Source organism: Alternaria conjuncta, assembly GCF_024043145.1.
Source record: "Alternaria conjuncta strain BMP 0040 chromosome Unknown scaffold_14, whole genome shotgun sequence".
NCBI classification, from domain to species: Eukaryota; Fungi; Ascomycota; class Dothideomycetes; order Pleosporales; family Pleosporaceae; genus Alternaria; species Alternaria conjuncta.
Window position 1 is genome coordinate 495,817 of NW_026250103.1, and position 16,169 is coordinate 511,985.

The 16,169-nt window shown below is 54.2% G+C and overlaps 5 protein-coding genes across 5 annotated transcripts; 3 read left to right on the forward strand and 2 right to left on the reverse strand.

The window, feature by feature from the left end:
- Positions 1-1,098: 1,098 nt before the first annotated feature.
- J4E85_008784 (uncharacterized protein) lies at positions 1,099-4,983 on the reverse strand (the record flags this gene model as incomplete). Its single annotated transcript, XM_051473008.1, has 2 exons — positions 1,099-1,913; positions 1,962-4,983. 2 exons carry the CDS (start codon positions 4,981-4,983, stop codon positions 1,099-1,101), a joined length of 3,837 nt encoding a protein of 1,278 aa, XP_051323228.1.
- Positions 4,984-7,699: 2,716 nt separating this feature from the next.
- On the forward strand, positions 7,700-8,923 carry J4E85_008785 (uncharacterized protein; the record flags this gene model as incomplete). The annotated part of the gene is made up of 1 exon (XM_051473009.1): positions 7,700-8,923. One exon carries the CDS (start codon positions 7,700-7,702, stop codon positions 8,921-8,923), a length of 1,224 nt encoding a protein of 407 aa, XP_051323229.1.
- A 275-nt stretch (positions 8,924-9,198) lies between these two features.
- On the reverse strand, positions 9,199-10,006 carry J4E85_008786 (uncharacterized protein; the record flags this gene model as incomplete). The annotated part of the gene is made up of 3 exons (XM_051473010.1): positions 9,199-9,555; positions 9,614-9,894; positions 9,967-10,006. 3 exons carry the CDS (start codon positions 10,004-10,006, stop codon positions 9,199-9,201), a joined length of 678 nt encoding a protein of 225 aa, XP_051323230.1.
- A 252-nt stretch (positions 10,007-10,258) lies between these two features.
- Positions 10,259-11,578, forward strand: J4E85_008787 (uncharacterized protein; the record flags this gene model as incomplete). The annotated part of the gene is made up of 5 exons (XM_051473011.1): positions 10,259-10,305; positions 10,358-10,391; positions 10,443-10,803; positions 11,174-11,335; positions 11,400-11,578. 5 exons carry the CDS (start codon positions 10,259-10,261, stop codon positions 11,576-11,578), a joined length of 783 nt encoding a protein of 260 aa, XP_051323231.1.
- Positions 11,579-13,440: 1,862 nt separating this feature from the next.
- J4E85_008788 (uncharacterized protein) lies at positions 13,441-14,976 on the forward strand (the record flags this gene model as incomplete). The annotated part of the gene is made up of 1 exon (XM_051473012.1): positions 13,441-14,976. The coding sequence occupies one exon, from the start codon at positions 13,441-13,443 to the stop codon at positions 14,974-14,976; it is 1,536 nt and encodes a 511-aa protein (XP_051323232.1).
- Positions 14,977-16,169: the final 1,193 nt, after the last annotated feature.

The window sequence follows — 16,169 nt, forward strand, 5'->3', positions numbered from 1 at the left end:
TGTGCATTAGTAGATTCCAGCTGCAGCACACCGCCCCAATCTGCTAAGATGACAAGCCAGATGGGTACATGTAACAGGTAATGTGTGTGAGGTCCTCCGTTTCGTGTTCCATGCGCACGGGCATGCGCTGCCTGCCGGTGAGATATGAGGAAAGGCTTCAATACCAAGACGCTGTCACCTTATCGCGTGCACTTGCCCTGCACTGGCTGTATCGGAGGACTTCGATTCGAGATGGGTAAAAAGGGGACTGTAGTATGTCGTCACGGTTTCTTCCCACACGCAGTGGTTATCGCAGTTGTATGCCTGTGATCGCGATGGCGAGGGTGCGCCGCATGTGGGCGGCCTCCCAGTCCTCCTCGCGCAGGGGCGCTACCAGGAAGGCGACCGGTGCCCTCTTTGCCCTCTTTCTCTTTCTGACAGCTCATTCGTGCTGGGGATGCACCTAGCGAGCCGTTCACCGAATTGCAGATGGAGGACTCCAAGTTGCGGGTGGCTGTGTCGAGAGTCCTTCATGTGCGTGGGAGACGCATGCAGCCAATCACAGCTTCCGACCGGGTTCCTCCCCGGCGGCGCGATCGATTTAGCACGCCGCGCTGATGTGTGTATGACAGGGCGCGGGGGCTGGAAGTTTGAAAATAAGTCAGGCTTTGCACTTGCGCAAAGGAGTTTTACTGGCGCTGGCGATGGATGTCGTGCAATCACGCCCTTGTGGAGTGGAAGGTACCTAGGGGCTTTAAGTGGGTCGCAGCTTCCAGTCTACGATGTATCTCACAAATGGTACTATATCGCATGGAGCGGACAAGAAAGTATGGAAAATTGTGGCATTGAGAAATTGATGCAATTAACGCGTCGATGTCTATAATACCATGCATGCCTATTGCACCATCAGATGCGACAATGTAGTCGATCCAATTCGAATCCGAAGCGACAGTAGGTATCGTAACGCGTCTAAACCAAATTCGCCTCGTAAACATGAAAACCTCTTCCGCTGTGCAAGAGTGGATATCGTATGAAATCAACGTGAGCCAAAACAGAATCAGATCCTACGCCTATCCTATGGGCGTGTCGATCGAAACCCCTCCCATAATCCATCCCCGTCTATTGCTGATGTTGGTATTGATAGTTGTGTTGTGCCGTCAGATATGACATCGCAGGGTAAGTGCTGCCTTGCTGGTAAGACATAGCGTTGTTGGTATCGTAACCCATATTCGGCATCTCAGTCGTCAAGCCCTGCGGCTCTTGGGTGTAGTAGGAAGGAAAAGGTGTAGTCGTAGCGTCGACTGGAGAGTCCGTGTACAGCGATTGCTGTTGTTGAACGGTATTAACAGGATTCATGCCATACTGTTGCACCCCATTCTGCATATTCCCATTCTGGTATGGCTGATTAGGAATTTGCAGCCCGTTCGTATAGCCATTGTGTGGCTTCCGAGGGACCTGGAGGCCTGGGTAGGTCTGATTCGTGAAATTTGTGGCATTGTTTGCCACATAGTTCGCATAGCCGCTAGTCTGAGTCGGTGGCGGTGCCATTTGCGGTGGGGGGTAGGTTTGCATCGGCGTAGATCCTGCCTGGGATTTCGTTTCCTGAGGATAAAGACTATGAGGGTCGATACCAGGTGCATATGCGGCATTAGGATTGTACCGCGACGGGTTGTCTAGTGGCGAGCGGCCCGGAGTAATCGAGAGCTTGCGGCTTTCGGGCAGCTCTACCACGGGGCTAATGATGCTGTCCGCGTTGAGCTGCTTCTGGTCCACAAGCGTAAGAATGGGCATGCTGAGCTGCTCCATGTGTTTTGCCAAGTGAACAGTCAATTTCTTCCAGCTCGTACAGATGTTGCCACAAAACCGGCATGGCTCGTCCTTGGGTTGCTTAGTCGTGTCGCGACGACATCTTTCGACAATGGCCCAAATGTCATCTGGTTTGCGTTAGCGAGATCTCAAACAAAAAGACTTGCCCATCTTACCCTGGTCACCAGTTGCGGTCGCGTCTTTGTGAGCGGCTCGGGTACGTTGCCGTGGCTCAGCTATCTTGTGCTCACGAACGAGATGCTGCACGAAGTTGTCCTTGCGATAGCAGGTATGGTTGCAGTCTGCAATCTGACATGTCCAGTTCTCTAGCTGACGGTGTCGCTCGTTCTCATGTCTAACCCAGTCCGCCTTGCGCTTGAACGATTTGGGTTCCCCGCAATTGGGGAAGGTGCACGTGAAAGGCTGTACGTCTTCGTGCACATGTTTGGTCCAATCGGATGGCTTGTAGAACTTTTTGACCTTGAAACACAACGTGCATTCGAACTCGGCTGGTAGGCGTTTGACAGGGGGAAGAGGTACACCTGATGGGAACGCGGCAGGAGCCACATTACCTTCTAGCGGGGGCTCGCCATCGTCGTCGGAAGAACCAGGTGCAGTGACCTGGAAACCGATGAAAGGAGTTTCGGCATCCTTGGCACCGGCTTTCGGAGGGAGTTGCTTCGCCTCACCACCGAGGTCAGTACAAAACTTTGCAGAGGCACAATTCTTATGCTGTACGGCATTGAGATGCTTGACCTTGAACTCCAATAACCTCTTGTATCTGCGCATTTGCTCCTGGGTGATACGCTCAACCATGAAATCAGCCAGGCGTGGGTTCAGTTGTCTAGCATGACTTCTGAAGCCGTCGTACGTTGGGACAATGGGATCGGTGCGGACCGTGAGATCCATACTAACGGGGTCTTGGTCATCTTCATCATCGTCTCCAGCTGGACTTGGCTGTGCGGAAGGCTTCGTGGCCTCTGTGTCCGCGAGCGGTGAAGCTAACATAGGCATCGGTGGACCTCCGTGCTGCGTCATCAGCTCAGCCAGCCCAGGCGATCTACCTCTTCCGATATCGCTCCTGCTTCGAGTACGTCTGATGGCATTTTTGGGACCTTTGTACCACGGGCCCGCTGCCGCAGACAGACCTACTGAACTAAGTTGTCCCCCGTCCTTGCTATGACTGCTTAGGTTTGTATCAACTCGAGGAGATTTTGGACGACCCCAACTACCTATACGTTTCGGCTTCTCAATGATGGGCTCCTTGGACTTGTCCGAGGCTGCATCAGACTGCTGCACTGGTATACTGCCCTTGCGCTTGAGTATATTGCTTGGTGTACGTTTGGGTAGAATGTTTTCCAAGAAGCTGGGCCGCCGTTGTCGCTCCTTGCTCTTTCTTGGCTCGGGTTCGATGACTTTGATAACACCGGGAGCTGCACGTATGCTACCAATATCAGACTCGCTGAGACGGCGTGAGCCAACGGTTGCCGCAAGTGAAGCTTGTTCAACGTCCTTCGCTCGCACCAAGAAGCGCATCATCGCAGCATTGGATGTGGGCGGCTGATATCGAGCCGATGGGTTTGGCGGGTGTGGCTGCAACGGTCCATCTACCCATGGCTTGACAGCAGTACCATCCTTTGGTATAAGTTCTTGTGTGGGAGGAAAGTACGAGTTCTCTATATGGCTTGCGTTGATATCGATCGCAGCGGGTGGGGATTCAGGTTCTGCCGACTCGTCATCGTCGTAATCGTAGTCCCCGTAATCGCTTCGTTCGTCAATGTACACCCCAGGTCCAGGTATGCCCGAATCATCTATACGGTCGAAATTGGTACGCACACCCAGACCGAAGCTATCTGGGAGAACCCGGCGTTGAATGTCGTTGTGACTCTTCGCTCGACGACGACCCGTGATGGGCTTGAGTAGATTGTTCGAAGGCCCTACATCGCCTGCCTCGCTTCCGACCTCACTCTTAGTGAGCCACTCCTGCACTTCAAGCTTCTTCTCATCCTTCGAGCGTTGCTCTGCAATTTCCTCTATGCTGGGGATCCATGCGTCACCCATCCGACGGCGCTCGTCAGGGTTGATACCGTTCTGCCCCGACTGTCCTGTCGTGAGCCAGGACCCGTCCTCGTTGCGATCGGGTCCACGGACTCCTGGTCGCGAATGCACGTTCTCGTGAGGCTCCGCTTCACTATCCGAGTCACCGTTATGCGCATACGGTGATAGATGATTACCGGAATGACGACTGCCATAGCTGTGCTTGCTGACAGGCAGGCTATTGTCGGAACGCGAAGGCGAATCTTCTCTGCTATAGTTCTCCACACGTACAATGGGACTCGTCAAATGTCGCGTGAGGGGCCTTGGGTTTGCCATTGACATGTTTCCGGGACTATTCGTTAAAGCTGGACTGTGTGTTTGCTTGATAGGTGTTGTATGCGGTAGATGATTCGCCTGGTTTGGCGGCGTCGACATGTTCCCGTTGTACTGCATAGAGGGGAAGGCTGAGCTCTCATCGCCTAGTGCCGGACTGGAATTGTTCGTCGCACTGGGCGACATTAATTGATGGTGCGGGTTTAACGAAGTGTTACTGAGGTGGTTGCTTGGCTGAGCGTTGTACGTGTTCAGCGTTCCTGAGGTCAAGGCTGACATGTCAACATGCTCTTGGAATGCCGGAAAGTTACTGGCCGAACCGTTATCGGCAAAAGTCAGGCCAGAGAATTCATCGAGAACGTGTCCATTGAAGTTCGGTGTTGCATAAGCGCTGAGATCGTGGTGACTGGGATCGCTCATGTAACCTGTTTCTGGGCTAAAATGCTCAACTGAATGCGAGGGCGAGATGTTCTGTCCGTTTCCGTAGTAGGATCCCGGAGAAAGACCGTAGTTTTGAACTTGATTGTAGGCATTCGGTGGTGGATATGACATGTCCGGATGTAATGAGGAGTCGAGAGAGGATCCAACGTTAGGAGTGAAGATGGATTCCTGCCCAGGGGTGCTGGATGAGGGAAGCGATACCATGGACCCATCGTAAACCATGGATGTCGGCTCTGCAGAGTACGTGAATGTGCCTTGCGCGTCTGGCATTAGGAAGTTGCCGCCAGTAGGCGCAAGTTGATAGCCGCTAGTCTGCACATCCTGAGGGTGGCGTGGCTGACGCCGAGGGTCCTGGTAGGGCTGTGTATGCGTATCGACTGCTTGCATGATTACTTTGGCTGTAAGGAACAACCTGAAAGTGGAGTCGATAGTAGATTAGGTCGCGACGATTAACAAATGGTTGCGACGGGCAGGTGGTGTGGAGGGTAACGTGACTGTAGCCAGCGTTGCTTAGGGCGGCATAGTGCTGCCTGAAGGTTACTGATGTTGAATATTGCGAAAGTCAGAAAACCAGATGAGGGGAAAGTGTCGCAGCGCGTCCAGTTACCCAGATAGGTTGGTGGGATGGCGGAACGAGGGAGAGAAATATCGCAGTGCGGCTGAAAGCGAAAGAGGACAGGCTGCTGTAGCTTGAAGCTGGATGGCGATCTGCCTCGCACAGGACGGAAGTTTGGAGCCGTTGAGGCTAGAGGCAGTGCCGGCACTCTACGATGTTGACAGCTTCAGGGTGGGTCGCGAGCGAAATCGGGAAACGGCGCGCGCGAACAACAGAGAAGCGGCGTAAAGTGCGCGGATGGTTGGTAGAAACAGAGTGGAATTCGACGTCGACGGTGGAGCCAGCGGCAGCAACGAGCGAAAGTCGAGGCACCGGTCAAGGCTGATTCCCCCCAAGATCTCCAGAATGGTAAGACCGGGGTAGAGCGATGCACGCCAAGCAGAAGTTCGCCGTCTCGAAACAGTGTGGGCGCAGGCAGTCCAGATGTCTATGAGGTCGTGAGAAAGAGGCAGAACGACCGAAAACAAGCGCGACGGCGCGACCGTAGCTGTGAGCTTGACTGGCGTCTCGAGGCAGATTTGCAGATGCGTGACACGCTCTTGGCAGGCTTGATACAAACGGCACAGCCTCAGTTGCTATACAGAAGCGGGAGCAGGGGGCTGAACATGGGGCGAGCGGGTGGCTATGCTTCAAGATGATATCCTCATGGCGAATTCAACCTGCTATGCGTGATGCTTGTAGTAACTCCTGTCATCAAAATCTACTGAGGCGGTCACTCCAAACCGCGCTCGAGGTGCGAAACATGCAGCGGCCTTTGTTGTGCGCCCGCGTAGGCTGGCGCTTAGCTGTTTAGCAGCCGAACGCTGATGCTATATAAAGGCAGGCCAAGCCTAGAACTGCTCTTCTGGAGAGCATACCAGCGACATAGCAAGCCTGCTAGTAATCAGACGCGTGCGATGGACAACACAGACGAGGTTGCGCTGCTGTTCACGTCGCTGATTTGCGAATGTCGCGATGTGACGGCATATAGTAGCATGGACTGCCTTGCATGATCAGCGATTCAGCCACGCCTAGAGATGAAGCTTTCCTAGCCACGTCGCAAGCGGATAAGGTAGTGGCTGGCCCCAGTTTTGGATTATGAGCGAAGCCGGATGGTCTCCCGGGCTGTTGTGGGGCTCACGGGAATATGGCGAAGGAGCACATCGACCTGCTGTCTTCAGCGTACACTACCTTGATCTAGGCTAGGTCTCGAGAACCATGCTGTCATGTTGCTGCGGGCGAGTAGTATGGCGGAAATGGCAGGATCGCTTCGCCTGGAAACGATACATGTATAGTGCGCCGCACTCATAGGTTGTGATATATAGCTGCGAGTGCCGCATACTATGGTAGACGCCGAAGCCACGAGTGACAGCAATGGTCTGATTTCAGTGGCCATGAAACGCGCCGCTTGATCTAGCGGGCTATGCATATAGTCCTCATCGCGAGATTGCTCAAATAGCAGGCGAGTTGGCATGCCGGCGCCAGGTGAGACGCAGCCGCAGGCAGAAGATCCGAGCCAGGCTATGGATGTCGCAACAGCTTTTCGAGTACTACTACCGGAACATGTAAGGTACCCGGAAGGAGGGTCTTGTGCAGATGTTGTGTCGATCCAGGGCGGGCGATCGCAAAAGCTGACGTCACTGCAGGCCTCTCCCACGGGCTTTTGATGCCATCGTGAGATAGAGCGTACCTGGTATTGAAGTGCTTGTGCAGGTTGGGTGTACCGAACATGTACTGCAGATGTCTACTTACCCTACCTCGCAATGGTGAGGTCAGGAACAGCAAAAGCACCCTCAAGCCGACGGAATAATTTCTTGCGAGCCTTGAAATCTTTGTCGAGGAAAGTCCGCGAGCTCTGGGCGCATCGGGGTATGGGATGTAGAGTGTGTCTGATTGATGAGGCTCGGAGATGGGCTAACCATTTCCATGGTCGCGATCCAGGCGTGCGGGCAAGCGCAACCGGTGTGTCTAACGGCAGTCACCCTTCGGTGGAGCGGAGGCTAACAACAGCAGCATCCACTCTTTCTGCAGCACCGCTGGACGCGAAAATGGAACGAGATGTGCCTCAGAGCGCTTCTTCTTCCTCTTCCTTTTTCACTCCCATCCTGCAGTCTGCCAATCGTCGCTTGCTCTCTTCCCCGCATCTGCGTCAGCGAATTTCTGCGCGTCACTGGCCACATTCGCATGTGATAGCATCACCAGACGGAGCCCGCACCCTACACGCAGCACGAACAGCACCACAGAGCATTGGAGCGTTGCACAACACCTAATAGTACTGTGCTAGCGGCAAACGCCTGAAGTGTACGGGCTTCTGCAAAACAATAAAGACGCGAAAAGCACAAAGCCTACGAAACGTCCTAGGCTTGTCTATTACGGCGTCTTGCTTAGGAGCAATCGACTCTACGATCGCAGTCCCAGATACTATACGCGCCTTGTATTCTCGAGCGGGTATAATCAGCGCGATTAACCTTTCACACCATACCGAACTTACCTTTTCACACCGCTACCATGCCTGGGCTCAACGAAACCATCTTACGGCCCGATTCCAGGGAACTGCTCCCACCACTGCTGGCCTGTCTGTCGACAGCAAATGCTTCCAAAGACGTACCTCCGGGTCTTCTACCCCTCCTATCGCCTATCCTCCGCCAACGTGTACAGCTTCTGTCTTCCAACGAGTGGTTGTCGCTGTTGTGCTGGGACCGAGACATCGCGTCACGACTGCCGCAAATCATCGAGAAGATAAATGTCGAACCCCACCCAGCTTCTGGGGAGATCGAAGTGGAGGAACCAGATCAGATACTATACCGACGATCAGACCCCGAGACCCTACACGCCAAGTTGATACTGGGTGAATATGGAATCATCCCAACATACCTCTGGTGCACTGGTGGAGAAGGCGGAAGCCGCTGGCTACTGGCTGAGCTGAGAGGAACAGAAGACGTTGACGACGGCACCGAGTGGTTCGAGAACGTTCCCACTGCTGACGAGGCTGGCTTCAGGCGAAAGTCTGTGTCGGTCAAGAGCAACGGCGTCGCACCGTACCAAGCCGTGGTCCAACCCGCACCCGCTGCGGAGGAAGCAGAAGAAGAGGACGACGGGTCTTACTGGGCTGCATACGACCAGACGCCCGGGCGAACACCACAGCCTAGGCGATCCCCGGCGCCAGGAACCAGCGGCCGGACGCAGATCGGACCGTCGCAGTCAGAGCTCGAGTACTTCGAGCGCTACGCGTCGGAAGTGCAGCCAGCGCTCGATGCGCACGACCCAGACGAAGAGGAGCCCGCAGCTGGCGAGTCGACACTCAATGGCAACGCTCTCAGCTACACGCGCGAACCGCAGACCGAGCCCCTCGACACCACGAACCTGGGCCCGAACGGCTACGACTCATCGATGCCACCGGCATACACAAGCGGTCTCCTAAACGGCAGCGGCGTTCACGGCAACGACAGCGCGGTACATCTCGAGTCCATTGAGCAGGACCAAGGCGCTACCGCAAACGCCCTGAGCCACCCCCGGCCTTCTTCTTCGGCATCGACTAACTCGGTCGAGAGGCTAGAGCGAAAGGCAGAGAACTATAGCCAGGCCGAGCTTGCGATCAAGCAACATATCAGCACGGATATCAAGAGCCTGTTCCGGTTGGCGAGAGCATCGGGCATAGACAGGGAGGAGTTTGAGAGAATTATCCAGAGGGAGCTTGAGGTACTGCCCATGCTTGAGCAGGAGATGTCATAAATTGGGCCATGTAGGAGGGCCAGATTGGATAGTAGGAAACGACCAAGAGGTCGGCTTCATGGGCATTTGTTGGCGTTTAACATAGCTTAGCCACTGCATAGTATTCCTAGATAGCGAATATGTCGTTCGCAGCAAAGAAAGGCCTTTCCAATGCCCCGCCAAACCATTGTGACGCTTTTGCCGTTCCTTGTAAGCAAGATGGTCCATGTAAAACTGTCGACACCTGAACGCCAGTCTCCTTTCTTCCTGAGCCCTAGCCATCGTTATGTGATTCTCTACCGCCTCCTCTGCGCATCGCCACTCGCGAACTTGGCACCACTTGCTTTGAGCTGCTGCAAGATGTCCACCGCATTCGAGCTGTTCAGGTTCATCGTCTGGTCCATGCCCGCACTTCCGCGACCGATCTCCTCTACCACGTTGTTGGGGTCCGCAGCGCCGATCACCGGCACTTCAGAAGCGAGCCATTGCTGGAAGGGTTTCGCGACAAAGTAGCCATCCGAAGTAAACCACCGGGTCAGGGGCGCGCGGATGTGGATTGTCTGTTTGGGATTCGAGGCGTAAGGGGCGGGTATGAAGACGACGTCGCACTCGTAAATTGGGATGTGCTTCTTTGTGGAGGAGGATATCCTCACCTTGATGTTGTCAGTATTGTCTAACACATAGGTACGGAAATGGGGCATGTGAACATACCCTGCCTGTTTTGCCCTCTCCCTCATATACTACACCCTTCTCCACGAACCATAGCCAATAGCTGAATGCGGTGTTCAACAGAAAGTATGCGACGACAGCAGGCAGTGTGTAGGGCTTGCTGGCCTCCCAGCCGAACTTCCAGTCGTAGTAGAAGAGTGCGCCGGCGATGGTGACGGCCGTGTAGCCGAGGACTAACCGCACATCGGTCTGTGTGTGGATCTGCTTGAACTTGAGGCTGTTGAGGTAGTTGGGGAGGGCGTCGTCGGTTGTGTTCTTGAGGTCTGATCGTGAGTATTAGATATGGTCTGTAGGCGAATGCGTAGATGGTTGTAGTGACGGGAACGGAAGCATACCGGCGAGGGAGTGGACTGCGATTTTCTGTGTTGCCGACATCGTGAAGTTGTGATTGTATAGTTCCTGTAATCACAACAAGAGCAGAGGTAGTCGTGAAGCCTGGGGCTCGTTGCGCGTTGGTGATGTAGCTTTGGACACCTTTCCATAAGCGCAAAGCGCGGACCCTGGTCTCACAACATCCCGCCGGAGCCTCAGCGGCGAGCTATCATCGTCGAGCAACAACCACCACCACCGACCTTCACCTCCCACACCCCCTCCGCACCCCGCGCATCTCTCTCTACTACCGGCACCATGGGACAGCCTGTAGTTCAGACGATCCATCGGGATCCCGCCCTGTTGTACGTTCTGGTGTTTGCGGGTACATGACGAAGATGGCTGATAATTCTACAGTTGGTGGATTCTGCTCCCCATTACGGTGGTCATGGTACAGTGCATTCAATTCTTGTGAATATACAAGATGCTAACATACATCCAGGTCTTGACAGGCATCCTCCGCCACTACGCAATGACACTCCTCCAGTCGACCCCGAAGAAACACGACCTCGCCAAGATCCGGCAACAGCGCTCCCTCGTGCGCGGCGTCAACCTGCGCACGAATGCCCAGGTCCTCTCGCCCGGGTCCTTTGCGACCCGCAAAGCGTACATGGTGCAGGCCTACCAGGAAGGAAAGTTTTTGGCTGAGCCGGAGCTGAGGGGGAAACCCAGGCCGAATCCTATGAGCGATCCTGCGGCGATGGAGGGCATGATGGGCATGATGAAGGGGCAGATGACGATGATGATCCCACAGACTCTGATCATGGGATGGATCAATGCCTTCTTCTCTGGCTTCGTTATCAGTAAGTCTGCCTTTCTATAAATACTCCTGCACCCTAAGGGAAAGCGGCTCGCGATCATGAGTATTCTTGCATCCCGAAATCCTTCAAACGACAGGACCGAGTTTCACATGGAACCGAGCGAGCCTGAGTCTTCCCGTGTTCGTTCGTCGGATGTCGATGCCGGAGTACATGTTGCGTGGCCTTTCGCTTTGCCTAGCTCTGAAGCAGTTCGTACATGCGCTATCTTCTACGGCGAAGCGAGTGGCTGGTCTCTTGTGTGCGTCGGAATGATGCTTGCGACAAGTTGGCGCGTTTGGTCGGCATATTTCGACATTCGGCTGCTCCCGAGCTGTAAAAGCAAATCTGATCTGTTGCTAACCGATATGCACAGTGAAACTACCCTTCCCGTTGACCCCACAATTCAAGTCTATGTTGCAATCTGGAGTTGGCACGCGTGACCTGGACGTCAGATGGGTGTCTAGTTTGTCATGGTATTTCCTGACTTTGTTCGGGCTCCAGCCCGTCTATAACTTCATTCTGGGAAACAACAATGGTATGTCGGGAAGAGCATTTGCCTACTCAGGTCAAGTCAGTCAAGCTAACAGTATTATTTAAAGCTGCCAACCAAGTCTCTCAGCAGATGGCCATGGCCAACCCAGGCGCGGGCGGCATGATGGGTCCTGAGCAGGATCCAGATAAGCTGTTTCTCAACGAAGCCGAGAATCTGGAGGTGCTAGAGCATCGATGGATATTGGAGGGTATTGAAGACCGCCTTGTTGCCAAACTTGGAGCATGATGCCGACACAGAGCATCAGTTGCTGGCCATAGCACCGCCATGGCGTTCATAGATATCTAGAAAGGGCCCACAAAGCTAGTATCCCGCGTTGACTTTGCGCAAAGACCCCCGATACAGACGACCGGCACGAGATAGCGAATTTCTATGACCATCATCTTATCCCATTCGTACGGCCTTTGCGGTCAGCCATGGCCATGTGGCTGGCAAGCCATGTGCGGGGATACCGTGCCAAGAGCGGTGCTTCTCCTGCGTCTCGCTATTTCCAGACTCTCGAACATCTTTCAATCCCTGCGCAGAGCCGCCGGACAATGTTTTGACACTTTGACAGCAAACATGCTGTGAAGATAGTCACGTCGTCTCACCCCCGCGCCGACGCAGGGGCAGCGCAAAGTCATCCGAGTGGGCTGTTCTCGATTTGCGACGGCGCACAAGCGTCGAGTCCTTCTAATCCACCCACAGTTCCCCGCCACCACTCGCCGGTCTCCATCACCAGAGACACGGGACGCACCGCCCCCAAATGCGCCCGGAAAGCCCAAGACACTGGGAGCTCTAGCCGACTAAACCCCTTTGCGGATCGAGCTTGATGCCTGAGCCGTGAGGCGACAACACGAATGGACTGGAGGGTGCATACAGCCGTCGAAACAGCCCAGGCGCATCCGCTCGCTATCTCTACTGCCACTCATGGCATGATAGCATCATCATTAGTGCCATGATGCTGCCTTCCAGCAACGTACGACAACTGCTTCGACAGGGAAACCATGCTTCGCCCTATCTTGATGCCTAAATCGAGTGTCCTGAGCCAAATGCGCCCCAGCTGGTGAGCCACTATGCAGCGACTTCCAATGAGAGTCTGTGATACTGCACCATCCGACCGACGACGGCTTTCTGCTCTTGATCGGGACCTGGGCCTTTCATCAGCGTTCCGGTTGCGCGGCAGCTGTCGGAACAATCACGTCCCTGGCGCAGGTGCGGTAGCACAACAGCAACTTACTACTGGTTTTTCTGTCCGGCCTCCTAACGGAAACAGCGATACTCAAAGGTACGTGATTCGTTCTTTGGATCTTTGCATTTTGTCGTTCATCTCCTTATTTGTTTTGGCCCCCAACGCTCAAACTGGTGGGTCCGCGATTAGCATCCTCACAGCTCACGTCCACATGGTCTCGCTTCGTCCTTTCCACAGCTTAGCGAACGTGCAGCCCGCGGAAGCAGTTCTGGCACAAAAGTTGGCTTGGACGCATCGCGATGGGGTAGCGATCCGCCCACTACTAGCAAGATTGCTTTTGATTAGGGGCTTAATCCTGGGGCTTGAACCTACCCGTCGGTGGTAGGTGCTAGAGTTCACGTACAGCGCAGTGGTGGCTGGACAACTGTGCACTGCGGCCCACCGGTCAAGCTGAGAACAGGGGAGTACATATTGCCAAGGCACAAGGGCTCTCATTGGGTGGCTGACAATGCGGCTCTGCGGCTCAAACACCATAAAACACTGTAGAGCATGGCATCGAGGGACAGAAAGACGGTACGAAAGATTACGGCAGTGCAAATTGACACTAGCTTTTCTGCTTTGCTGCCTTGGTCTGTCACACCCCCCACTTGACGCTCCGCCTCTTTTGCCTCCTTTCCCAGTCCCTGTACTTGGGTTACTTCTGGCCGGCAGAACTACGACATCGAAATACCTTGACCACTCGTCTACTTGAAGGACTGTTTTCGCCTGCTCAGCAAGATTCTACAAACAGAAGATCTTGTATCTGTCGAACTTCTACGGCACTCGCATTCCCCCATACTCTTTGGCTTCTAAGTGCCGTACGATACTTAGTCGCTATCGCTACCCCTGCCCGGTTCTGTGCAACGACTGAGCATCAGCCATGGACGCTCATCAGTTCCGAGACCTGCCACAAATTGAGACGATGGACGAGCCGCGCTATCCCGTCTGGGCGACAGAATACACCAACTACATGCAACCATGCAAAGAGCATGCAGTGCGTTTTCATATAGAAGAAGAGAGCTACCTGGATGATTTCGACAATGGCATTGTCAGCATGCAGCCAATGCAACGCTTCCTGTACGAGCAAAGCCCCCTTACGCCAGGCATGCTTTACGCAAAGATCCCGTTCCCAGACGGTCGATACGAGAAGCAATATGAGCAACACTGGCCTCCGGCAGACTGCTTTCGCAACGCATCACCGGATCGTACTTCTTCTGGAAACACTAGTCAAAACACCCAGGACGAGCTTCGGTCACCATACATGTGCCATAGCATCCCATATGGAAGCCCGATGGACTACTCTCATCTTCCGGTTTCATACCCGGCAGCTGAGTATCTTCAAGGCGGAGCATTCGCCTGCGAATCTCACGCCGAAGAGCGTAACATCAGCCTTCGCGAGCTAGAGTACGAGCCTCCGGTACCGGAAGCAGTGGCTGAAGATGTGGAGGATGTTGTCATGAAACAAGAAGCTACCCCTGATCATCATCGCAGTGAAGTCAAAGAAGAAGCTACTCCGGATTATACGAGGTACGCAGACTCTGGTATTGGACACTCGGTACGAGACGCCCAGTCTGTAGAGCCCGTTGACTTCCCTGAGGAACCCGCTTCGGACTCCGACTACAGTCCGACAAGGTCTAAGCGAAGAAGGTCTACAACGTCAAGCGGTAGCTCGGGTCGCACATCGAAGCGCCGCAAGCCGATCCGTAGAGACTCTCCTGCTCCAAGTCCCACGGAATCTGTCAGATCAGAGAAGAAATCTCGTCGGTCCTCCAAGACACAGAAAGCGATCACAGATTCGAGCATTCAGGCTGAAGACCGTCGAGCTTTCCCATGTCCGCTCGCCGGCTATGGCTGCACGTCCAACTTCTCTTCCAAGAACGAGTGGAAAAGGCACGTCAGCACCCAGCACATCAAGCTCGGCTACTGGCGCTGCGATCTGTGTACCCCATCGATCGATTCCAACGACCCACAGACATTATACCATAACGACTTCAATCGCAAAGATCTATTCACTCAGCATCTCCGCCGCATGCACGCTGCTCCGAAAGACAAGTCCTGCCGCACCCAGAAAGATTACCCAGTCTGCGAAGAGAACCTTTCGGAACACCAAGTGCGCTGCAACCTACAGCTACGAGATGCGCCACAACATTCGAGCTGCTTGTTCTGCGAGCGATCCTTCCATGGTATTACATCCTGGGAGGAGCGCATGGAACATGTTGGACGTCACTTCGAGAAGGATCACAAGAGTCGCGTGGATATGCTCGACCCTGCTACGTGGCACAGGGATCAGAGGCTCGAGCACTATCTTCTTGAGGAAGGACTCATTGCGAGAGAAGCTGCAGGATGGAAGATTGGCGATGGCAAGCCGCGCAGGAGTGCTGGAACGGACAGCGAAGTGGACTCGGAAGAAGACTGAACCACTATGAAATGTCAAAAGGGACTTGGATTATATACATGGCAAGGATTAGGTTTCGGATACTAAGGTCACAGCATTCTACGACTGTCGTTATAGTTGATACCCGTTTGGGCGTTTGGGGATACGTCAAGCACATAGCATCGTTTTACGGCCGTTCACGATTTCCGTAGTAGAGTATCAAAAGCGCGTCATCTTTGAACAGTATACTTTCAGTTTCTGTCTTGCCAGCTCAATACCTCCTTGTCGCGATACCCATGCTGACTCTTCTCCATTCACTTCCCATCTTGACATGTCCGACGACCTACCAAACAGCCTCCAGCCACAACTCCTCCCTTTCGCATACTCACAGCCCCGGCACACCGACAAGATTTAGGCCGCAACGCACACCCATACCAACGGCCCTGCACCCCTTTTGCCCCAAGACAAGACGAACCCCGACGACACAGCCATAGGCATAGAAGCCTTCCCAACGCCTACCGATCCGGGAATGAAGAGTAATCCAGGAACTTCAAGGGACCGCTTCACCGGACACGCGCTTGTCCTGCAGTGCGAGCCTAGTTTCCTCACGTGGGGGTGGATGACTGGTGGACAGGGGGAGCGATCGGTAAGCTGGGGCTATGACAGTATTCGGGAATGTACAACGGCGATTTCGCGTGATGGCGGGGGCGGAAGTTGTCGGTCTCGAGTTCTGTCTCAGTCTTAATGTAGAGGCTCGGTTTTGCTCAACTAGGAGTATGGATTGGCTCTCTCTAGTATTTGCGTTCGTTGTGGTGATGTTCATCGACGCGACGCGACGAACACTTCCCCACCCCCTCACAACCTACAAGTCGAAAACAAGGCAAGAGTAGGCAAAACGATCAACGTGTCATGTCAATCTACCTCTCTGCCTGTTTTTCCTTCGTTCTGCCTGGGGCACAAAGTGAGGCTGAGACATGCACGCTGGTTCCTTCCTAGACGGCGTGCAGATACGAGGAGGTCCTCCAGTGCTGCGCCCCGCTTCCTCTTTCTCGAAGCATGCTCGCTTACCACCAACCGGCTATCGGGCTCATCTGACGTTCTGCGATGATGTGTTCATGGATAGAGGACGCGAGATGCAGGTGTGCGTTGTAGATCGCGGATTGATGATCCGCTGGGTTGCGCGATGCTATCTGGTGTCCGGTGAGAGGGTAAATGTCTGCCTCGTGCAGCGGCAC